Below are 23,576 nucleotides of genomic sequence, written 5' to 3'. Positions count from 1 at the left end.
ATCAATTTTGATAGTACTGTAAACAATATCTTATCTCTGCCCTGGACATCTCTTGGAAAGTCATCGTGGCTAATCCTCAAAGTGAAGCGGTCGTCTTAGCTTGAACCCCTTGGCTTGCTGTCTCTGGGAATCTGAACGTAAGGCGCTAACATATCTACATTGGGTTTCACCGCTACAACTGTTAGTGCCTTGTGATGATGCCGTCATTTCTGACTTGCTGTTTGTTTGGAATTGGACCCCTATCAGGCACACCTTCCCTTAGGCTCACAGCGTAACAGCGGTCCCCTGTAAACTTCAGCATTGACTGCCCCGCATTGCCCCGGACCAAGCAGACTCCATCAAACGGCCCAACCGTCGCGTCGTCGCGTCTCCCCGCATTGGATTACCTCCTCGTCAACATCGCAGTCAACCATCACACTTCTAGAGGTAGCCAGGCATTCCGCGTGAAGCCGAAGGAAGCGAATGAGGGACGGAAAATGGCCTCCCAAAACTTCCTAGGCGCCTCCATAACAGGCGGCACCCGAGAAAAGACGTACTTCGAGCAGCAGCGCGAAGCGCTCGTTGGGGAGATCGCAAACAGCTTTGAGCATGTGCTGGCGAATATCAATAAGTTGAATCGCTCGTTAGAGGCTGTTATTACTGTATGTCTCCCTTCTTTCTTTTCCTTCTTCCTACCATACTCTGTGCAAGACTAACGGTTTCTGGTGGGATACACAGGTCGGTAACGAGTTCTCCTCCGTCGAAGCCCTCTGGTCGCAATTCGAGAACGTCATGGCGAAAGATCCTGAGGAACAGACACAACAAGCGCAACAAGCGCAACAGCAGCAAGAACGAGGGGCGGCGGCACAGCGAGAGGAGGGACAGCAATCAGGTCAAGAGCAGGGGCAAGGAGAGGAGGATGATACCAAGATGGAGGTAGACGAGGAGGACAGCAAGATTAAGATGGAGAGGTGATTGGGATTATCAAACCCCGAAGAGAAACTCCGAACGACGAGCTACGACGACCATGATGGAGGGAGAATATGCGGCAGAGGGAAACACTATCCGCGAGGGAAATGAACGGAACACCAAAAGAGTGGCAGGACACCACCCAAGAGGACGGGAGATGTTGATACAACTGAACGGACAATAGCGGCGCGAGAATGAACGATGGTTCTACTTGTGCGAATAATCACGAAAGGATGAATAAGATACCCCAGAAGGAAGGACTACGGAAAAGCAATCAAGTTCAACAAACCAGGACAACGCATGCGAGGTTGACATTCAGACATGGCATCCGTCACATACGCTTGCAAACATTATTTTAAAATGCACTAGTATTATTTGGTTTGTGATTGACGTCTATCTCATATGTGTAGGATGTCTCCTCGTCTATAAAGCGAAAACTCAGTAGAGAAAGTATTGAGTAAAAGCAGATCGTGAAGGAAGGCTTTGCTCTTCCACCTCTTTTTAAGACGTCAGACCCATGGGAGAGCTGGGATGACGAGATGCTAAGATGGATTCGGAAACCCGTCTCGGCTAAGAATGGTGTTTTGTGTTTCCAGTTGGAGTTTCAGGTGTGGTCAAGGCAGCATCGAAATGTTGTTGGCGAAACCATCAGGCTTTGATGTTGAGGCTCGTCCTTCGGGGCAATGTCCTCCGAACCGACCAAGTATGAGATTCCTCCTCTTGAACCGAGCTTTTCGTTCCATCACCAATCGCAGGGCTATACACGCGTAGGCTGTTCGGTCTTTGTAACAGCTAACTCTCGCGCTGACTCTGTACCAATGCCGTTTTCTCATGTATCATGGCTCATGACGGTCATCATAGCCAACCCAAGTTCTTACACTTGTTCTGTAGGGAAAAGAAAGGAAAGGTTAAGCATGATGTCTTCTTCATCAAGCGTCAAGCGGAATAAGGGGCGGTATGCATGTGTGCGTTGCTCAGTGTGGCTTACTGTCCATTCCGAGGTAATCCGCGGCAACGACGAGCTCGAGGCAGTTCTCAACGGGGATCTCCATATCGGGAACATCCTCGCGGTCCTTGTACTTGTACCAGTAATGGAAGTACTCAACGACCTTTTCAAGGATAACGCCACTAAAGAGATGGTTAGTACCCGGTGCTGGAGATGCTGGAATGTGCTGGGAGAGCAAGCGGATACGGGATCGTGAAAAGGTATCAGATCAAGTGTAGTTGATGATCAAGCAGTCCATGCCACCTTTTTCGAAAAAGGCAAAGCTGGTCTGTCATAAAGAACGCAGCAAAACTTCTTTCATCACGCAGCTTGTTGTGTCGGAGAGCAGATATAGATGGGGATGGGAATGGGGAGCCAGCAACTTACTTGATGTCCTGGAGCTCGCAACGACCGGTCCTGGCCTCGGTCATGTTGTTACGCAGCATACCTCTAATGTAGTCACTGCAGAGGGACGCCTCGCGAAGCACAACAAACTCGAATCCGTCCTTAGAGACGAGGGTGATGTACTTGCTGGCACCGCCGTTACCGTTGGTGGCGTCCATTGTGGATAGGTTGTGTGGTTTCTGGTGTGTGTGCGCGCACTTGAGCAGCCCGTTGGGTGGTAGAGAAATGAAAATTTTGATAGGATGGGGACACTGCGCAATTAGTTCGTAGCAGTCAATTTATCGTCCCAGTAGTTTCCCGCAATCGTCAGTCTTGTTGTTCTGAGGGTGATTGTGTAACAGTGAGAAAGGGAGACTGCGATTTTGTTGCAAAAAAGTTGCCCCTCAACGCGTGCCAGACGCGGTTCGTTTGGAGAACAATGGGCAGAAAATTTGGTTGTTGGCGGAAGAAGGCAAGGGAAAGGAAAGAACATGAGAGAAGCGGCTGACGACAGTGAAGAACCCGCAGTCCTGCAGAGACAGTCGGGGCCGGCACACCCCGGAGCCGATGAAAAGCCGGCCGGCCGCTGACTGGCGACTGCAGAGGCAGCAGCAGTGGAAACGCCTGGTGACGCACAGGCCACATGATTTTTACCTAAGCTTATCCTTGAAGCTTGGAGCTCTTTTTCTTGGCGAGCTTGGTCCAGTTCGTGCGTGTTCGCCCAGTCTGGACGACAAAGTGGGTCTTTTTCCCCTTACCAACCTCCCAGCCTCCTCGAGTTCCCAGCTGAACATGGACAATTTACATGTGGCTATGGATGATAGGCCTCCGCAAGTGGTCTCGGGAACGAGAAAAGACGCACACAACGGGCGTGTTTTGGAAAACACAAATATTCTCGTTAATCCTGCGGGAAAGCGGTGCTTGGGATGGCCATATGATGTCCCATATGATGTGCTGCTATTGCGACTTGCGGATTCGGTACCTGCATTAAAACAGGCTTTCCCGGATGCACTCTCTAGACGCTCTGAGGATCGACCAACGCGATCTCTTGGGGGTGGACCAGGTTTACTCTGAGGGCCAATTTTAGCACTGTTTTTCCAAGGCCGAACCGCTGTTTGAGCAAGGCTGCGGTCGTCTGCAACTCTCTTGAATGAACAGGTCAAAGTTGTGTCATTGCCAAGCTGTTTTGGCTACAATTCATGTTGAAAGTGAAAAGGAGCCAAGGCAAAAGGGGAAACGGTTGCCCCGCCGACAGTTTACAAACCACACGCCCTCCTGAGTGCTGGGACCGACGCTGGAGTGACCCTTCTCCCGCCTGCCCTGCCTGCCTCCCGCAAGTTGATTGCCTTGCTTGACCTGAGCTTACAAGGGCCTCCCTCCCATATCCACCCACAACAACCACCAGCGGTTCAGTCCACTCTTCCGTTGTCTCTCACCATTCCCATTCGCACACCACCTGGCACTCCCTTCTCCAACAACCCCTCGATCAACATTTGATTGACCGCCGCGATACGATAAGCACTGGTAGACGGAGGCCCAAATCAACAACATCTCCCCCAATCTCCTGTTACTGTAGTGCTTGACCGCCTTGGCCGTTGTTAGCACCCGCCCCGTCACAACCTCAATTCGCGCTTTCCAAGTACTCTTTTGCGACTTCCCAATCACCAGACCAGACCTTCGATTGCAGCTTCCCACAATTCTGGAAAAAGAAGGATCCGTCAGTCCGGGTGTGTTTGTTGCAACTAAGCAGGAGCGCCCCATCGTCACAAGTCACAACCCAAGTTCGGCAGCCGGAATCGCAAAAGTCAGGCAGGCACCACCACACAGCACAACGAAAACATTCAGGTCCCGTCTCCATCCACTTTCTCCGCCATTCGCTCCTTGCTTTGCGCACTTCCACACAAACAATTTCCGCACTGCCGCTTTCTCCCAACTCGGTGTGAGTAAGCTCTGCCTTCAGTGCTGCTTTGTTTTTGAATCCCTTCGTCGCTTTTGCACCACAATCTTTGCCTACCTGCCTTATACCGAAGAACCAAAAGAGAGAGAGAGGAAGAGCAAGCAAAACAACCAAGAAAGGTCTCAACCCGTCTACGTTCGTTGAAGGAGTTATCGTTGCTGTGGTTGGCTTTTGGAAGAGAGTTCAGTTTGGGAGAAACTGTAACTACGAAAGGCCGTACCGTTGCCGGACGCTAAACCAACGCCAACTTTAACGCCGTCAGAAAACGAAAAGTTACGGGGGGGCGGTGACCGAATAACAAAAACAAACACCCCTACTCCCTACTACCATCCCTCACCTACCCGCAAATACTACACACACCTCAGCCTCGTCTTCCCAGCTAGCAATGTCGTCGTCAAACAAGTACCGCAGCTCACACCACTATCATTCGCAGTCGGTGTCATCCATCCTAGACAGGCACGATAGCACCAGCCCCGGCGCAGGACTCCAACGACGACCGACCACCACCTCGTCATACGCATCCACTGGTAGCGCCGGCCGACGAGTACCACGCGACAACGGGACGAGATCGAGCGATGGGACTGTGAGTACCATGATGAGCACCACATCAAGTACCGGAAGAGAATCAGCAGCAACAACGGCCATGACCGAGGGTCCGGCATACTCCAAGAAGGTGGTAGTGGTGGGCGATGGCGGTTGCGGGAAGACATGTCTTTTGATCAGCTATAGTCAGGGATACTTTCCAGAGGTATGACGTCCCTCTCCCCTCACCAAGGTACAGCTTGAGTTGGCGGCGCTAACTGTCATGTCGCAAACAGAAATATGTCCCAACTGTCTTCGAAAACTACATCACCTACCCGACGCATCCACCGACCGGTAAGACCGTCGAGCTCGCTCTATGGGATACCGCCGGCCAAGAGGAATACGACCGCTTGCGACCGCTTTCATACCCAGAAACCGATCTCATTTTCGTCTGCTTCGCCATTGACTGCCCCAACTCTCTTGAGAATGTCATGGACAAGGTGAGTTATGCTGCCACCTCTGACCCCTCCTTCCCCCTGGCCTCATACTAACCTGTCCTTTCAGTGGTACCCCGAGGTCCTCCACTTCTGCCCGTACACCCCTCTCATTCTCGTCGGCCTCAAGTCCGATCTCCGCCACAAGAAGACGTGCATCGACATGCTCAAGACACAAGGTCTCACCCCCGTCACCACCGAACAAGGTCTCGCCGTCGCCAAGAAGATGGGCGCCCAGTACATGGAGTGCTCGTCAAAGGAGATGAAGGGTGTCGAAGAGATTTTCGAGCAGGCCATCCTCACAGTCGTTGCCAACGACAGGAAAACGCTGGAACAGGAAGCCGCGAGCGGCATGCTGGGTGTTGGCACGGGGTCGAGCGGAAAGGGCAGCGGAATCTCGTTCAGCAGCGGTGATAAGGCCAGTGGCGGGATAGGGCCCGTCAAGGCGGCGGGCGTGGGCGGCACGGTTGTTCCGATTGTGAAGAAGAAGAAGAGAAAGTGCGGTATGATGTGAGGAACCCAAGGGAGGAAAAAGAAGGGAGGAACAGCAGCTATACAGGGATCGATACCCGCACCCACCCACCTTACCAAGACCGCCGAGCCGAGCCGAGGTCGACAGCCGCATACCACATACCGATACCATTACCGATACCGTTTACAACAGGTGGAGGACACAGCTTGGATGGATGTACGGGTTGGATGGTCTGAGAATTGGATTCAAACAGATGGAGAAGGATATGATCGAACAATGTCAAATTGGCGATTGATGCTTGCATAGGGAAAAGCGGCTGGGTCTATGCTATAACATGGCAATTTTGTTGTTCGTTGGCTGTCAGGGAGTATAGGAAGGAGGAAAGATGGAAAGGGATTGGATCAGGGACAAGGGAAAGGAAGGAAGAGGAAAGGGGCAAAGGGGAGGGATGGTAATGACTGACACCTGACTGGACTGGCATGCATGCATGATTTGCAACGAACTACAACCACGCACTTACACTACACTACACTTATTACTGCTACACTACCTTATTACTCGTTTTATTTTCTGTCTGTCTTACTTTTGCGCAGTTTCTCATACACATTTTCTTTATCATTGCAGTTAGCTTCTCTTGTTCCTGTTTTGTTTTACTGCTGCCTCGTCTTTCTACTCTTCTGGAGGAAAAAGAAGAGGGGCTTTTCCGGTTTCTTATCTTATCCTCTGCCTAGGTTCTACAGGGGATACCTTTTCTTCATGTGGCGGCGGCAGCATAGCATAAGGGGCGTGCGTGAATCGAAAAAAGAATTCGGTTGCTTGCTGGTACTTTGTTTCTTCAGTTTTCATCGGTTTGTGCGTATAACTTTCTACCCATCCAAGGTCTGATACATATAATAGTGCAGTTGAGAGACGATAAGACGAGAGTAGTGAGGCGGTAAATGGCAATAGCAACTGGTTTGGTATTGTTTCTAATGATGTATGGCAACATTTTCATGTGTAAGTCTGCTATGGTGAGTTTGCGACTGAGATGCCTAAGCAAGGAGGAGGAGATGGAGGAAGAAGAAAGGGGGGGGGGGGGGGGGGGGGGGGGGGGGGGGGAAGGGGCTATAATCATTGATGAGCCAGAGATCTCACGAGTTATGAAGGCGAGTACTCCTTTCACCTGCCCCCCTGTATGCATCAGGAACCAAACACCGCTACCTGTAAACCTGTACGAGGGCACCATACAAGCTTTCGTCCCAAGCTCCAGTACCAGAACGGGGCCCAGTGGTTCTCTGGCCGAGTGGTTCCGTTCATAGAAAACATTGCCGGGTGCGTTGGTATCCCGTGGTACAGTGGAAGAAGAAAATGACTACAATTAAACGCATCTTGCGTCGGCCGGCTGATCCAACTGCGGAACACAGCAACACGATAAAATAAAAATTAAAAAATTATTTGTGTCTTGTGACAATAGGTTACTACAATTCCCTAGTGCTCTCTCTCAGCAAACAGGTTAAGTGGTATCACAGAAGCTGCCGATAAAACTCCAACACCTTCCCAGCCCCTACTTCCCAACCCACATCATTCTGACAATGATGTCCCGCCCCAGGGACAATCGCGTACCTCACCCCCATGCCACCATCCTCCATATCTCTCCTTCCCTCTTCCATTTCCTCGATATCCTCGGCCGCCTCATCCTCTTCCGTGTCTCTCACCACCCCATCAATCTTCTTCCCCACCACCAACACCCCATACGCAGCGCGATACCATTCAGCCAGTTTCTGCATAATATCCGGCGTCATAATTTTATCTTTTTCGCCTGCAATGACCAGGACCCTTTGCTGTCCCCGCTGCCCCTCCTTTCCCTTACCTTCCCCTGATACCCGAGCTCGTGTCTCGTCCCAGTCGGAAATCTGCAGCAACACCTTCTCAGGATCAACGAACCTCCAACCCATCCCCAACGGCCAAAGAAAGCTCTCATAGCGATTCATAAACGACATGAACCTCAAGAGATAAGACTCGGGCAGTTGGTCGCTGAAAAAAATCCGCCGGACCAAGGAAGGATGGGAGAGCGGAGAGTTGGGGTGCCAGCCGTGAAGGATCATGCGGAGGGTGAAGAGGGGATCGAGGCGGAACCAGTTTAGGTAGACGGGGAGGCTGTAATCAGTTGGGATGAGTTCGGGTGAGATCAGTCTTTGGCTTTGTGAGAGGTGGGAAATGGAGAAAAGGGAAATGGAGAAAAGGGAAATGGAGAAAAGGGAAATGGAGAAAAGGGAAATGGGGAGGTGGGAAAAACGGGGAAACGTACGACCCAAACCCAGGAACAGCACCCATCAACACCAACCCCTTTATCTTGACTCCCAAGCCGTCGAGAAGGCCTGCGCTGAGGATATACTGCGCTAGTCCGCCGCCGCTTGAGTGGCCTACTAGTATCATTTCCACCTCCCTGTTCTCTCTCTCCTCCACATTATCTGCGTTCCTCCTTTCCCCTTCCCATACTTTTCGTCGTTCCCGCTCCCTATCAGCAGCCCACTTAATCCCCTCTACAACATCCCCCGCCAAATCCCCCTTCGTAGTCCCGTACACCATCCTTAGGTAAGAAGGGTACCAACTCCCTCCGTGACCTCTCATTGACACGGCGTAGCAAGGGATTTGTTGTTCCTGTAGTGCTGCTGAGAAAAAGGAGAGGTATTCGAGCCAGACGGAGGCGGAACCCATGCCGCCGTGGATGAAGAAGAGGGCTGGTTGGGATTGTTGGGAAGGGGAAGTATGGACGATTTCGAGGTCGCCGAGGGCAGTGGGGATGAAGGAACGACTGATGCCGGAGGGGAGAGTGGGCAGGTGGATGGGAGAGGAAGAAGAAGAGGAGGGGTGGCGGAAGTGGATGCTTTGGTAGGAGAGGTTGAGGTTGAGGAAGGACATTTTGGTGATTGTGATCGGACGTCAATGGGTAAGAGAAAAGTTGGTGATGGGTACTGTATCCGGTCTCGAACCGAGTTTTTGATATTGAACTGGGTAGCGTTCTGGAGTATTGGTAACGACCAAGGAAAAACGTCAAGAACTAGAGATGTCGTGAGAAACAAACTGCAGGATTCAGTAATTCGGCTGAGAGTAAGGCGTTGATATATCTGTCTGGAAATCAAGACACCACAATGCGGCTGAATCCGGCAGTTAAACTCCAATGACCGCTCAGTCCTTTATCGATCGTATTCAGCACCGCGAACACTCGTCCGGGCAGTTTCGGAGATGGCTCCAAGCTGTCATAGTTTGTGGCTTGCAGAGCCGCTCTTGGCTAGAACGTTGGATACATGAACGCCAGAAATAACGTTACAGAACTTGCTGCAGGTCGTTTGGATGAAACTAAGTATGAAATGCCAAATATCACACGAGTGAAGACTTCGTGTTACCCCAGTCATAGCCCTGCCCGTGGAAGGGTTCTCCGAGTAGTCATACGGACATTCGACGACTAAAAGGGAACGTTCCCAAGGAGAAGAAGAAAGGGTTCGAAAAGCAAAAGGAAGGTAGTATAGTAAGTGCGCTATTGAGAACACGAATCGATGGAGAACTGGCTTTGCTTCCAACATGATGACGATGTGGTTTTCCCGTTGTTGTTGATGTCGAGGTGAAGTTGGGACGGGACCTTCGCACTGTTCTTGAAATAAGTGGGTCCAACGATTTGATAGTGGAGAGGATTGAAACGTACTGTGAGTGAAAGTCAGCCTCAATTCAACACCATCGACCCTCTTCCAAGCTCATCACCTCATCGCGGAAGGACCAGACATTCCGAAATTACAAACCTGACTCTTCTTATCCTCGAAAGACGACTATCTTGTTTCATCTCACGCCGGCAAACAATCATCAGGTTTTTCCATCTATCACATCGAATTCGCATCGCGATGAGCATCGACATCCAAACCACGACCCAACAGGGCGTGCGCATCGCCGTTGAGGGTTGTGTGAGTTTTTGATTACCCTTCCATTACCAACTGACTACCATACTAACATGAGACACAGGGCCACGGCACACTCAACGCCATCTACGCCGCCACCGAGAAATCCGCCAAGGAACGCGGATGGGATGGCGTCGACCTCCTCATCATCGGAGGCGACTTCCAAGCCGTCCGTAACGCCGCCGATTTGAACGCCATGTCTGTGCCCAAGAAATACCGCGAGCTTGGAGATTTTCACGAGTACTACAGCGGCGTCCGCAAGGCACCCTATCTCACCATCTTCGTCGCCGGCAACCACGAAGCAGCTTCTCACTTATGGGAGCTTTACTACGGCGGCTGGGTGTGCCCCAACATCTACTACATGGGCGCTGCCAACGTTCTTCAACTGGGTCCTCTGCGTATTATGGGGATGAGCGGTATTTGGAAGGGATACAATTACCGAAAGGCGCATCACGAACGCCTACCGTTCAACGACGACGACGTCAAGAGCTTTTACCACGTTCGCGAGATTGATGTGCGCAAGCTGTTGCAGTTGCAGACCCAGGTGGATATCGGTATCAGCCACGACTGGCCAAGGGCCATCGAGAAGCACGGAAACACCAAGCATTTGTGGAATATGAAGCCCGATTTTGAGAGGGAGTCGGCTGATGGGTCGCTGGGTAATCAGGCGGCCGAGTATGTGATGGATAGGTTGAGGCCGCCGTATTGGTTCTCGGCGCATCTGCATTGCAAGTACTCGGCTATCAAGACCTACGATCCCCCGAAGGAGGCGATGGCAGATGCAGGAGAGACAGCGGAAAAGGTCGCGGCAGAGGAAACAGCGATTGCTCAACCTCAAGAGCAGCAACCAGCCGCGGTGGTAGAGAACCCTGACGAAATCGATCTTGATATGGACGACGAACCCGCGGCACCAGCTCAACCATCAGCACCACCTGCACCGACATCAAACCCCGATGAGATTGATCTCGACATGGACGACGAGGAGCAGCCAGTAGCAGCACTCACTCAACCCGCTGCTTCGTCAACACCTGCCGCAGTGCCCACCGAAGAAGATCCAACCGAAGCCCTCCGCTCTCTCCTCCCCGCCTCCTTCTCGAATCCCAACCCTCAATCGTCCTACAACGCCCAACCCCACGGTGGCGCCCCCAAGACCAAACCCGGCCAACCAGTTCCGCCAACAATAACCAACACCACCGTCCGCTTCCTCTCCCTCGACAAGTGCCTTCCCGGCCGTAAATTCCTTCAACTCGCCGAGATCGAGCCCATCAACCCTTCAGCTTCAAACGAAGAAGAATTGCAACGCCCCCTCCGCCTCTCCTACGACCCAGAATGGCTCTCCATAACCCTCGCCTTCCACCCTCTCCTACGCTCCGCCGTCGGCAAACACTGCCCTTTGGACCCTAACGCGCCCATCCCCGCTGACCTCGGCGAAGCCGGCTATAAGCCCTTGATTGAGGAAGCGAGGAAGTGGGTAGATGAACACATCACTGGTGAGAAGCTGTTGGTGCCGGAGGATTTCGTGCAGACGGCGCCGCCAATTGATTTGGTTGGAAACCCGGTGAGCGGGAATATTATGACGGATGAGATACCGGTTGAGTACACGAATCCGCATACGGCCGAGTTTTGTAAGTTGTTAGGGTTGGAGAATTATTGGGATGCGAGCGAGGAAGAGAGGGAGGCGAGGAGGGTGCAGGGCCCGAGGCCGGCTCAGGAGAGGTTTGGTGGGAGGGGTGGTCATGGTGGGCATGGGCATAGTCATGGGCATGGAGGACATAGAGGTGGTGGACGTGGTGGCGGTGGTGGTGGAGGATGGAGAGGTGGACGGGGAGGTCGAGGTGGTGGAGGAAGGGGTGGTGGAGGAAGGGGTGGTGGTGGTAGGGGAAGAGGTCGGGGACGTGGTGGGTGGTAATGTTCCGTGGTTGTACCCAATGCCAGAATGCATGACTGTTGGTAGGAAGTCAGGACATGGCTTCATTTCAATGTCACTCGGGCTGGCGGTCCCGCTGTACGGGCATGCCAAAATTGACTGTCTGTAGATAGGCATTGAAGATGTTCCTGATTGAAGTCAAGGTTCCAAAGCGTCCCTTCTTCGCCCAAATGTCCGAGTGCTTGTGACGCTTTCAAGATGAAGCTCTTCAACATGAGACCCATCTCGTGATTGACGTTCTCGGGACCGACGGGTGCCCACGGCATCAGATGCTGTTATTTTGAGCAGGCAGGAACTCCCTGGCTAAGTAGGAGGAAGACCGGCACCTGGTGCCTGTAATCTGCAATCCCAGGGAAGGAGCCATGGCCCAGGAAGGCATTGATAGCTCGAGAAAGGTACGACACCGAGGAGTTGGAAGGAAGGATAGCCTGTATTCAGCCACTGTGTCAAAGATGAAGGCAGGAGGGGGCCGATTGGGCATGTCGGTGTTCTGGGCTTTACAAAGATTTTAGCTGAAATATTCTCTCCGAAACTGAAAATCAAGCACATTCAACCATCTTTCAGTCGCTCGCACGGTTCACCTTACAGGAGAAAACACCCTGGCAGTAGTGATTCTGGCTCAATGGCGTCCATCCTTTGTGTATGTGCACTCCTTGTAAACATTTCCGAATACCTTCGCAGTAAGCAGTTGCCCGATGCACCACTTAATGCTGCTTCTTCTCCAACTCGGCCACCTTATCATCGTACCTCCGGAAAGCCATGTAGCCCTCAAAAAACACGCTAACCATCCACTTCCACCAGGTCAGCGAACCCATGGGAATCTTGTCGCTCTTGGCCAATCTCGACCGATCAAACATGATCATCTCCGAGATATGGATGGCCAACACGGGCCAAAACATGGCATTAACCAACCACTTGAACCCACCCGCACCTCCCAAAGGCCACCATCTCTGCGTGAACTGCCACGCCCACAGGTCCCACTCCACGTACCCTCCGCGGATGGCCGCATAACACCCGAAGAAGAAGGCGACGCTGATGGCAACGGCGCCGTCCCAGAACAACCGGGGAGCGAGATACGTATCGATCACGGCACCTCCCTTCTCCTTCTCTGCTTTCTTGCCATCCTTCTCCTCCTTCTTCCCCTTATTTCCTTTCACCTCCTCGAGCAATCCCTCAGCCGGAAGCCCCAAACCCTCCCTGGCCTCCTTCGTCATGGCCACCAACCTCTCCCTCCGCTCTCCCCAGCTCTTCATCGGCGGGTTGATAGGGATCATGTGCGTAACCATCGGAGTCTCCCCGTTGAGGTCCTTCACTGCACCCTTGGCGCGGGTCTGCACCTGCATTTCCGCCAGAGACATGTCGACGAGGCGGATGTCCACGTCCTCGCCTCGGAGATCGCAGACCAGTTGGCGGATGGGCTTTTCGAGATCCAATGGAAGCTGGATGAGGGCTAGGGGATTGAAGTGGATGAGGATGTGCAGAAGGTCGGTGGCGTGGTCCTTGTTCATGTGGGAGATGGTGCGGGCAAGGGAGGTGGCGTCGATGCCGTCTTTGTTGTTGGTGCTGGCCATTGTTGCGGTGGGGGGTGGTTTGTGTTTTGGTTGGGTGAGTGGGGTGTGATTCTTGAGTGACCTTCTCCTTGGCTGGTGGAGGGGAAGTTCGACGATGCTCTCGACGGTCTGAAATGGAAGGAGGAAAAAGGAGAGGCGAGGTTGATATTAAAGTTCAGCTTCCTTGGGGCGCGCTTCGCTGACACGCTGCCAGGTCCGATTGGGCACAGCACAGGGGAACCACAACTGTGGGTCAATGAGATCAGGCTGGCAGGGCCAGTAGGGGTGGCCCATTCATGCGTGGCGGGGAGCTTGCAGGCTGCTGCAGCTGCCGCCCAGCCGCTGACGGACACGCCTGGAGTAATTGTTAGTGCGTCCCGCTGCACCGAACTTCCAACTCCACGTCAATGTTTTCTTCGTCCAACAACATGATTCACTTCACCACTGTCGCCGCCACAAGCAAAGGCACAACATCCGATTGATCACAGCGTCTCTATTGTCCGATACAGCAAGGTAGTTTGTGAGGCATTTATCCATTTACCGCGATATGTGCTGCCGACATTCGCAATCTCCTTCCCATCAACTCTCAACTACCGGAGCCAGTCCTCTCCCAGCTCGATCTCGATCCAGCCTTGATTGTCTTTATGACCCCTTTTCCACCCTCTCGGGCGTCGAAAACCTGGCTTCCCTTTTCCGCGCACAGCACGGCTGCCACATACTGCCTCAGAACTCTACCCCCAGCTGATCTCATCTTCTCCTTATTTGGCCCGGGGATCTCTAGGCACGATGAGGCCAGTTGAAAGAGGTCGGCTGTAGCCCAGAACAGGTACACGTTGGCTGAGAGGTACGCCTTGATCAGGTCGATCATCAATGCTTTCAGGGGAGTTTGAATTGTGCTCCTGTTTTTGAGGTAACGGTTCAGGCTTTCTAGAAGGCCTTGGAGAAGCTTGACCTTCTGAATTCCTTCCTGCGTTTTCTCCAACTCCTTCCATAATGGCACCATCCACGGACTCAACTTGGCCCTTGTAAGGACCTCCTGGTAATGCTGACGAAACTTTATCTCCACGTCTACAACCGAAACCAGCGCTTCATCGACTTCGTCGCGCAAACCGACTTGCCATTGTGACCCAGGCACTATCACCGGAGCACGGCCTGCCTCCTCTATCCAACCCTCTTCGTGAATCCGGCTTACCATTTCATATTCCGACATGTCCTCTATTTGGGCACGGAATCGCTTTGTCAAGTCGGCTTCCTCCTTCTCCTCTTTGCTCAGTGCAACATTGCCGCAATCGGGCAGACACCATGACGCGAACTTGTCTTTGAACATGACCCTTGCCAAAACCCGGGGGAAAGGAGGGTGTGTTCGCGCAGAGATGATATAATGGCCCTCTGGAAGGTCGCCCTGTTCTTGCAGGAGATCGACGAGGAGAATCTCTCGGTTGCGTATCGACGCTTTTGCTTGGTTGAGATCGGAACAGAGTGCTTGGTCTCGAAGCCGCGAGAACCAGGCTTCTGGGTTGGCATCAACGAATATCCTCAATGCGGCAGTTGACGACGGCAGCGCCATGACGATTAGTACGCACTGAGTCCTCTGGGTGATCTGAGACGGGGTGAGGAAATGGGCAGAAGTTCTTGGGGCTCAAAGCAGAAGGACGATAATGGGACGGCGATTATCATAAACCAGCTGGAAGAACGGGCAAACGGCTGTCCGTTATGAGTCAGCGTCACTTTTTTGTCGCTTTAGGTTGTTCAGGAGAGGAAGCACCACACTGAAGTCATCGCCTGAACGACATTAAGTCATTCGACTGGCGCCATGGCTGTCAGCGACATGTTCCACGGCCAAGCGACGACAATGATTGACAAACATAATGGAGGAACCGCAAACTCTCAAATCAGCCGGATATACTGGATTGTTGGATCAATAGCCGCTCTCACAGGGCGGAATTGAAGCATTCGAGTCCAGTTCGCAATCACGGGCATCACCGGAAGTCGGACACTCAACGACATCGAAGGCTGATCTCACAACATCGCACAGTTGCTATCACGAAAAGCTGATACATTATACAATCCTGCCGATAAACTAACGGCCACATACCAAACTGTCTGGGATTTCACCTAACTCCTCATGACCGAGCATCATTGTACCTAGTGGAGCTTCCCACTCACCCCCAGGCCCTCGCCAATCATCACCTTACTGTCTCATGAATTTACAATATTCCCTATCCCTTATGATCAGATCCTCGACGTCCTCCTTTTTGCATAATCCGCACCTGACCTCCATATGAAGCACAAGCGCCACATAGTTCCGCAAATACCCCCATGCAAGACCTTCAACTTCACCTCGCCACTTGGATTCCGGCATAAGATCCAACATAAGATCCAACATGCTGGATGCGCTCAAGAATAGGTGGAGGCTGACAGAAACGTAAATGCCGTCTTTTTCAAAACAGAACCCCATTCCTCTTCTTCCGCCTCCTCCTCTTCGTCCTCTTCGTCCTCTTCGTCCTCTTCGTCCTCTTCGTCCTCTTCATCCTCTTCATCCTCTTCATCCTTTTTTTGTTTCCTTTTCTTGACGTCACCGTCCAAGATGTCGAGAGTCCATGCCAGTGTCTCCTTTCTCTTCCTTTCCTCGGTTGTAGACTCTTTACAGTCGTCGAGATAATCAGACAATTTTCTGATATTGTCTTTGATCTCATTGGCGGTAGGAATATCAACATGGCCAAATATGGGGTTGTCAACTAACTCTCTGACCCAGTCCCTCAGTAACTCATCGATTCTGACATTGTTGGCGGCCACTTCGACGAACTGGTCGTGATGCATGACCTCCGTTAGCCTGCTATGGAGGCTCCCAGGGCCCGATACATATGTATCAGGGCTTCTCCAGCTGTTGAGGGCCGCCGTGTACAAGGAATCCTTTCGATCCTTGTCCCATCGTTCTTTGTCTTGGAGTTCAAGACTGTCATCAATTTGCTGGAGCATCTTGGCGTCTCCTAGGTTATATGAACCGACCAATAACCTCATGGCTGGGTCTTCGATTGAGGCTGATCAATGAGTGAGTTCGTCTGGGACGTTGAACGTTAAAGCAGGAAATAGTTGACCAAGTGGGATGCAGGTTCGATTGGAGGCGATGCAGATCAACTGGGGAAGATGCAGAACTGACCGGAGAGATCAGAATCAACTGGGAGAGTTGGATGAGAAGGGACAGTAAGGTCTCGCGGGACCATAATGGGGAAATCAACTTCATAAGTACTCGGAGCTCGCCTCCCCTTCAAGGATCTCGACACAAAGGCCTCATAGCCGCATTCCTAAGATGTCAGGGATAGAAGCACGTTCGTCACCGAGCGGTCGCCTAAACGCCGATGGAAGAGATAGAGAACAAAAGATCCAGCAAGTGGAATCGATCTCTACGAATTTAATAGAGAAACGCCCCAAAACCAAGTCGACGAACCTCTGCCGCCGCACAAACCAGCCGTCTGGTGTGGGCGGCTGAAACGGCCGACAAAGGGTGAACATACCTAACCAACAAGCCAAGAGTCCGCGGCAAACGCCGCGAATACCTGAACCACACAGAAGTGGAAATGGATTAACTAACGGTCGCGAAAAAAACAGGTTGCGGCAGCTATGGCGACGACTCCGACCTATCCCTTCACGCCCCCCTCCTCCCGACATTGCGAGACCGGCTCCGCAACTTCCTCTACCTGAAAGCATTTCCGCGTATCCTAGAACTGAAAGAAATCCGACGCAGGTTTCCAACGCGACAGTATGACCGGCACAAACAGCCTAGTACGAGTTCCGAATCACCGGCCCGCCGTTAGCAGACCGTCGAAGAACGCTAGAATGCAGGCCACTCAATATAAGCGTTATCAAAGTTGGGCCTAGATTGTCGAAACAAAAATAACGTTAGAGGATGATACAGCACTTCGATTTTCCCCCCGGAGTGGAAGAGACCGGTTTGCGGGGGATGTTGTACATTACGGGTTTAGTTTTGCTGGACTGCTCAGGCTTGGACTCCGCTGCACCGGTTGCATCTGTGCTGGACTTCTCGTCAGGCTTGGACTCATCGTCGGGTTTGGACTGCTCATCGGGCTTTGACTGCTCGTCAGGCTTGGGCTGCTCGGGCTTTGGCTCCGCTACCCTAGTTGAACTTGTGGTGGGCTGTTTGGGCTTCCGTTGCTCGGCCTTGGACTGCTCCAATCTCTGTGCCTCCTGTTTGGCTTCACCGATCAGAACCAACGCCAGGTAGTTCCGCAAGAATTTCTCGGCGGTGTTCTGCACGTTGTTTCGTGCTTCCTGGTTTGTGGTGCCAGGAGGCAAAGACCACCAGGCGTCAGCCGTAGCCCAGAAGAGATAGAGGCTGAAGCGCAAGTAGGTCTGGAAATCCTTCCACCTCTTCACGGATCCGCCCAAGTCGATGATAAAGGGTCGGACTTCCGTGAGCCGTACATGGACCTCCCCATCCCCTGGCTTTTTATAGACGACCCGGGGCCCCTCCTTCAGCTGGCCTCCAATTGCCACCGCCAGCTGCTCGGTCATCTCCTGCACTGCCTTTGGCGAGAGCAAGTCATCGGACACGATCTTGGCCCTATCCATGATCGATTTGATCCACCCGTCACTCGTTAGACGCTGCATAATCTCAGTCTCCTGCCTTTCAAAAATGCTATACCCCCCCTCTTGTTGTAGGCGACTCCTGTCCAATTTACGCCCAAGCCTCTGTGAGGGGCTCATGGTCTCGACGAAACAAGCGCCCTCGAAATCGAGGATCATCTTGAGCGGGGGCAGCGGATACTGTGTGTCAATGGCCATCCCCTTCGCAATTACCATTGTGAAGCTCTCAAAATCAACTTTGCCGTCAGTTGTAAGGTAACTGGGGGGTTTTTGGAACAGCTGGATTTTCCGAATTGAACCAATTGCCGTGTCCACGATCTCGAGACGATCCTTGAGAAGCATGTCAAGATCCTTGGATGGTATCCCCTGTTCCAACTCAGGCAGCCCGGGGCTCAAAATCTTTGCCTTCGACTCAACGACTAAGATGGACACGACGTAATTCATGAGGAACATCTTGGCCGCGGATCTCAACGATCCTGTTCCTACATAGATGTTGTCATTGGATCCAAGCGATCCTGCTGGTACATGTTTTGAGGTAAAATTCAAAACTCCCTCTGCTGACCAGAACAGAAGATTGTTAATGCTGATATAGTCCTGAATGGTGTCGCATCCGGCTATGGCTTGCCCCAGATCGACAACAAGGCGTCGTAGTGACTTGAGGTGATCCTCCTTGTCTTTCTGGTTCTTATAATGCGTCAGGGCGAGGTCAGCCGCGTTGGCCACCATCTGAGCCCAAATGGAAAACTCTCGGACATGGATGAAGTCGTCGTATGAGAACTGGTATTTGTCGAGTGTGGTCTCTTTAAAGTCGCACAACTGCTGCTTTAATTCGACTTCCATCTCTTGACTCGTCATCTTTAGGATTTCCACACGAGCAAGTCTCCGCTCCTGCTCACGATCATCTCTGAGACAATGTTGCGGTGTGTAGCGAGACAGGTCCGGTACATCTCTATCGCCGCGATCTCTTGCCATGACCTCGCTCAAGGCTTTGGCGAGTGCATCGGAGTCGAACTTTCCATCGTCGGTCTGGAACTTCTTGGACAAGTGGAGTTTGCGGCAGAGAAACCACCATCTACTGGCATCGTCATCGGAACTTGTCGCTCGCTCGTCGAGAATTGCATCGTGACGTTCGGGAGGGATACCGAGGGTCAGCGACATGGTTGCTGTTTGAGAGGATGAGAAAATATGGTTCTTGAGATACGTTGATAACAATGAAGAAGAACAAATGCGCGGGTCTGGTGTTCGGTGGATTGACGCCTGTCCAGAGTTTATGGAGTCGGGAAGTTTGGGAAGATCATGAGCCCAGTTTCCTTTATATCCCCATTATCCACCCTTTTCTTCCCTATCCTCGTGGACCAAAGCATTTGCCCTCCTTTGTCCGCCATGTCCTCGGACTCGTTGGCCGTGAGGTTTGAGCAACTCGCGAAAGCTGTTGGCGATCAGCCAGACAGGCGCGTGAGAGATAAGTGTGCGGGATCCGAACCAACATAAGGGACAGTGGACACCCCTGGTGTATACTAAGGTTGTGGACAAAGCACGTCTCGAACCAACAGCACAAATCCGGACCTGTCCGAACATGGTTCGCAGCCTACTGGATTCCGTCATGGAGAAAGGGTACTTGCACTGATTTGTTAGGCAAACAGATTCGAAAAGTCAACGAGGACAGAGGGACGAGCAAAGGTAGGTGAATTGACCGAACACTAATTTTCTTTGAAACAGCCTTTACAACCACCACCAAAATTCCACGTCTGATCATTTAAGCCACCTAATTAACAAAACCCAATACCAATCGCAGTTCTTTTTTAATCGGCTTAATCCTCACTACCATCCGACATTGACTCCGCAAGCAACACCACCGCCACATAGTTTCGCAGATATTTCCCCGCAATATCCTTCACCAACTTCTTATCCGTCGAGGATAGAAACTTTCTAATCAATTCCCAGAGCCTCACCACCGCACTGAACAAGCTCACGCTGATGTATGCGAAGTACTCCATATTCTTGCATTGTGTTGCCCCTTCGGCAAAATCAAGAATAGCCGTGCACCATTTGTCTTGCTCCTGTGGTACGCCACTGCGTACTGTCTTTGAGATTGGCTCGATTTGGCGAGCCAAGCCCAACATCGAATCCTCGCAAGATGTGTTTCTGGTACCGATTGGAAGCAGGCCATGAGCTGTAAACTTGCCCTCTCCCCCTCTTAACAGATTGCGTATCCCAAAATCTTCATTCAGGGTTTTCAGAATGCGTTTATCGTTCTCCCGACCAATCCACTCCCGAGCCTCGGATCGCTTATAACTCCTTGTTAGAGTTCTCCTTGTCCAAGCCATGAGGGCCAAAACAACCAGTCGCGCGGTCTTTCTGAATAATCTCAACCAGCTCGAGCGCAAGTAACGATTAGTCAATTGTGCCATCCGCGTTCAAGTAGGGGCATGGTGTTGCGGTCAGGACGATCTTGCGGTCTATGGTCTTTGCTGCGTTCTGAACCTTTCGTTCTTGGCGGTTTTTTGTTCGTTCCTTGATGAGCGGAATTCGCTCAACCTCAGGTATGTCCAAGACCAAAACCATGATTGTGAGGTGAATGGGATTTTGATATAGACTGAGGTTCGTTCTCGGGTTCGAACAATGGTTGGAGTGATGCTAATAGCTTAGTAGATGAGGTGATTCAATGTTGTATGGAACAAGTCTAAAAATGAGGTAGACAAACGAGTAGAACCCCCTTGCTTTATATTATTGTCATGGGCATAAGCTAGCCATCTGTCTCTACAGATTAGGCGCTATCAAGTTTCATGATGGTGGGGGGCTAATGGATGAAGGCAGACCCGTCTTGTCCGTCCTCCTCTGACGTGCAACCTAGTGTCCGGCTTCATCCTCGTGTGCCCAATCTCCTACACCCTCCAGGAACCTTTGCATTCCAAAAGCTTCATCTTCGTCTTTTGGTCTTCATAACCTAAGCGCCCTGAAGTCACCCGGCTTTTCCTTGCCGCTCGGAGAGGTGTTGGTGGTAAGGGCGAAGCGAAGGAGACGAGCGCGGGAAAGAGAACCAACACGGCCTCCCCGGTCAGGTATACTGACAAAAGGACAAAGGGCAACCTTCGAACCAACAGTGGGGAGTGTCTCTAACCGCCGATGACATCTAGCTTTGGCCGGCCACTCTCTCTGGCAGACTGCCAAATCCGACTCTAGCTCGAGAAAAAAAGCCCATTATCTCAACGACTTCATCACTGAAGTGCAGCACAAGAAACCATGATTTGCCTAAGAATAAAGCAATCTCTGACATCGATGGAAAATTTTGACCTGACATAGAAGAACTACAGGTAGGTATCTCTCACTTAGGTCCCTCAGCCTTTCCCTTGTCCAGGAATGCCTGTAATGCTAACTCCTCACACAACACCCAACCCACATACTTCCGTAAGTAGCTCACCGCAATCTTGCGCAACTGATTCCTGTATGTCTCCGTAGGATAAAGCGGCTGATTACCTGGCTTGTATTTCTCCTCAACCTTCACCACAACCCAGAAAAGATAGAAGCTGATGCAGACGTAGGTATTCATATCCAAGCACCAGGTCGCCGCTTTGCCCAAGTCCAGAGCTAAGCAGCAATATTCCTCCAACTAATTCTGGATGTCCACCTCTAGAGGAGTATTTCCTTCCTCTACAATCGTCTCGATCTCGCGAGTCAGTCCCATCATATACCGACTAGGTTCGGCGGAGTCGCCGGTGTAATCGGTGGTAAGCAGGTCCTTCTTTGTGGGTTTTTGACCATTGCCGGATAGCTCGCCAACCCAGCGGCTTTCAGTATCCTTCAAGCACGACACCACATTCCCAAGGTTGAGGCACTCACGGATCCGCCGCCCTGCATTGTCTCACATGGTCCGTTTTTGCGTGTCGTTCTGCCACAGGATCGTCGCCGGTAACGGACCAGACCTGTCAAGTTCCATGACTTCCGCAAGCTGGGTCGCAATTTTTTTGCTTCCAGGGTGCGCATCGGAGAGCCGGGCCTTGCGGCCAGTGATGAACTTCAGAACAGATCCAGATCCCGCTGGGTCAGACGTATCTTGTCCGTGTGCTTTGGCCCATTGCTCTCCCAGTGGATCATGCTGCCAGGATTCTGGTATGTCGAAGAACAGAGACATGGGCTTGAAGTCGAATGAAGCCTGAGTGAGCGTCGTGGAGATTCTGGGGAGGTTTGTTTGACAGCTAGTGTCTCTGATGAAATTTGGATGAGAAGGTTGACAATGCCAGAGAATGATCTAACACGTAAGACAGGTTGAAAAACGAACGAACCCCCACATTGTATTCCCAAGGCACAATCAAACCAGGTGTTCTTACACATTAGACGCCGTCCAGCCCTCCATCAGCTCTTGGTTCTCAACCAGACGGGCGCGTGAGATGAGAGCGCGCGGGATCTCAACCAGCATGAGGGATATCCCTGGGGTATACTAAGATTGTGGACAAAGAAGACCTCGAACCAACAGCACACATACTCGTCAGGAATCGAAACTGCTTCCGCCCACTTGCTTAGGGCACTGGGGTAGAATTCGCTTCGAAACTTCCCGAGTTTTCACACCCATTTCTTTTGGGTATTTTATTTTAATGCTTACTTTTGTCGTTGCACTCTAGAAGTAAGAATCGCACCCTGTTGAAATGTGTCGCGCAGAAGGGGTTTTTCCTCTGATCAAAATAAGCAAAAAATACATAAAAACTCAACGACGTAAGCAAAGCAAAACAAAACAGAACCAAATAATTCACCAAATACAAAAAAGTTCACCAAATACATTTTTCTCCTTTTACAGCTATCTTGACTAGCGCTAACTCAATTCTTCCTTACGTTACAAAAAACAGTTGACTGACGGAGGCAGTACTGACACTTACATAGCTGGCTGTTCCTCCTTCTGGATATCCCCAGGCGCAAGAAGTTCCTCCCCAAGCAACACCAGCGCCACGTAGTTCCGCAAGTATTCGCATCCGATAGCCTTCAAAAGTTTCTGCTCTTCGCTGGTTACCTCTAAATCCATCGCAAGGTTGAGACCATCCACCGCCAAGAACAAGAAGAGGCTGATGTGTATGTAGGTCTTCAGATCCGAGCATTCGGTTGCGGCTTTGCCCAGGTCGAGAATCAGATCGCGGTACATGTTTGCCATCCTTACGTTGCCAATATGCAGAAACTTATGCCAATGACAGATCTTCCCCACCTCTTGAGCTAGACCCGCCATCGTTCTCTCCTCCGCCTTTTCCTCCTTCTTCTCCTCCGTCTTCTCCTCCAGCTCCTTCTCCAAACCGTTGTTTCCTTGATCGACAGGGAGCAATTCGAGGACCGTGAACGTGCCGCTCTTCCCACATATCATTTTGGTCCAGTTCTCCTTCTCCAATCTTTCGTGTACCAGATCGTTTTCATCAAGGTCACAGATCCATTGGGCGGCGCCGTCTCCCCGGACCTTCCCCGTCTCCATTTTGTTCTTGTCACGGATCGATTCGGCGAGGACTCGCAGGGCCTCCCGCCTCTTCATTTTTTCAAGGTCACAGATCGGTTTGGTGATGTCACCCAGGTCCTTCGGCGCCTCCATTTTGTCCCCCTTCCATAAAATCGTAGGAAGTTCACCCATTTTGTCGGAAACCATGACTTCCGCTAGCTTTTCCGACAGGGGTTCCGTGATGGCAGCGTCACCGTCCTCTTTGTAAGTCAGCCAATCATAAGGTATTCCTGTCAGAGTGCGATGAGAGTAGCAAGATACAACTGGTGCGTTCGAGGCTTGTTGTCCGTTCGACTTGGATATCCGCCCATGGATGAGTCGAGGCCAATCAGC

The 23,576-nt window shown here is 51.7% G+C and overlaps 10 protein-coding genes across 10 annotated transcripts; 3 read left to right on the top strand and 7 right to left on the bottom strand.

Annotated features, from left to right (window-relative positions):
• The first annotated feature begins 39 nt into the window (after positions 1-39).
• SMAC4_08279 (uncharacterized protein) lies at positions 40-1,284 on the top strand. The gene is made up of 2 exons (XM_066090771.1): positions 40-641; positions 718-1,284. The coding sequence occupies exons 1-2, from the start codon at positions 477-479 to the stop codon at positions 952-954; spliced, it is 402 nt and encodes a 133-aa protein (XP_065947109.1). The 5' UTR covers positions 40-476; the 3' UTR covers positions 955-1,284.
• An 8-nt stretch (positions 1,285-1,292) lies between these two features.
• Positions 1,293-2,781, bottom strand: SMAC4_08280 (uncharacterized protein). Its single transcript, XM_003345222.2, has 2 exons — positions 2,321-2,781; positions 1,293-2,076 (listed from the first exon to the last, which is right to left on the bottom strand). The coding sequence occupies exons 1-2, from the start codon at positions 2,494-2,496 to the stop codon at positions 1,923-1,925; spliced, it is 330 nt and encodes a 109-aa protein (XP_003345270.1). The 5' UTR covers positions 2,497-2,781; the 3' UTR covers positions 1,293-1,922.
• A 1,779-nt stretch (positions 2,782-4,560) lies between these two features.
• SMAC4_08281 (uncharacterized protein) lies at positions 4,561-6,720 on the top strand. Its single transcript, XM_003345223.2, has 3 exons — positions 4,561-5,022; positions 5,093-5,296; positions 5,361-6,720. The coding sequence occupies exons 1-3, from the start codon at positions 4,660-4,662 to the stop codon at positions 5,802-5,804; spliced, it is 1,011 nt and encodes a 336-aa protein (XP_003345271.1). The 5' UTR covers positions 4,561-4,659; the 3' UTR covers positions 5,805-6,720.
• Positions 6,721-7,264: 544 nt separating this feature from the next.
• Positions 7,265-8,663, bottom strand: SMAC4_08282 (uncharacterized protein; the record flags this gene model as incomplete). The annotated part of the gene is made up of 2 exons (XM_003345224.2): positions 7,265-7,898; positions 8,050-8,663. 2 exons carry the CDS (start codon positions 8,661-8,663, stop codon positions 7,265-7,267), a joined length of 1,248 nt encoding a protein of 415 aa, XP_003345272.2.
• A 665-nt stretch (positions 8,664-9,328) lies between these two features.
• Positions 9,329-12,101, top strand: SMAC4_08283 (uncharacterized protein). The gene is made up of 2 exons (XM_003345225.2): positions 9,329-9,697; positions 9,756-12,101. Exons 1-2 carry the CDS (start codon positions 9,638-9,640, stop codon positions 11,598-11,600), a joined length of 1,905 nt encoding a protein of 634 aa, XP_003345273.1. The 5' UTR covers positions 9,329-9,637; the 3' UTR covers positions 11,601-12,101.
• A 21-nt stretch (positions 12,102-12,122) lies between these two features.
• SMAC4_08284 (uncharacterized protein) lies at positions 12,123-13,326 on the bottom strand. Its single transcript, XM_003345226.2, has one exon. It carries the CDS (start codon positions 13,187-13,189, stop codon positions 12,323-12,325), a length of 867 nt encoding a protein of 288 aa, XP_003345274.1. The 5' UTR covers positions 13,190-13,326; the 3' UTR covers positions 12,123-12,322.
• A 428-nt stretch (positions 13,327-13,754) lies between these two features.
• SMAC4_08285 (uncharacterized protein) lies at positions 13,755-14,735 on the bottom strand (the record flags this gene model as incomplete). Its single annotated transcript, XM_003345227.1, has 1 exon — positions 13,755-14,735. The coding sequence occupies one exon, from the start codon at positions 14,733-14,735 to the stop codon at positions 13,755-13,757; it is 981 nt and encodes a 326-aa protein (XP_003345275.1).
• An 830-nt stretch (positions 14,736-15,565) lies between these two features.
• Positions 15,566-16,147, bottom strand: SMAC4_08286 (uncharacterized protein; the record flags this gene model as incomplete). Its single annotated transcript, XM_003345228.1, has 1 exon — positions 15,566-16,147. The coding sequence occupies one exon, from the start codon at positions 16,145-16,147 to the stop codon at positions 15,566-15,568; it is 582 nt and encodes a 193-aa protein (XP_003345276.1).
• A 921-nt stretch (positions 16,148-17,068) lies between these two features.
• Positions 17,069-18,931, bottom strand: SMAC4_08287 (uncharacterized protein; the record flags this gene model as incomplete). Its single annotated transcript, XM_003345229.1, has 1 exon — positions 17,069-18,931. The coding sequence occupies one exon, from the start codon at positions 18,929-18,931 to the stop codon at positions 17,069-17,071; it is 1,863 nt and encodes a 620-aa protein (XP_003345277.1).
• Positions 18,932-21,383: 2,452 nt separating this feature from the next.
• SMAC4_08288 (uncharacterized protein) lies at positions 21,384-23,375 on the bottom strand (the record flags this gene model as incomplete). The annotated part of the gene is made up of 3 exons (XM_003345230.1): positions 21,384-21,625; positions 21,692-21,948; positions 22,645-23,375. 3 exons carry the CDS (start codon positions 23,373-23,375, stop codon positions 21,384-21,386), a joined length of 1,230 nt encoding a protein of 409 aa, XP_003345278.1.
• Positions 23,376-23,576: the final 201 nt, after the last annotated feature.

This window comes from Sordaria macrospora, chromosome 5 (assembly GCF_033870435.1).
Source record: "Sordaria macrospora chromosome 5, complete sequence".
In the NCBI taxonomy this organism is placed as follows: domain Eukaryota; kingdom Fungi; phylum Ascomycota; class Sordariomycetes; order Sordariales; family Sordariaceae; genus Sordaria; species Sordaria macrospora.
Note: the sequence above shows the minus strand (reverse complement) of the source record. Positions and strands in the feature narration are given on the sequence as shown.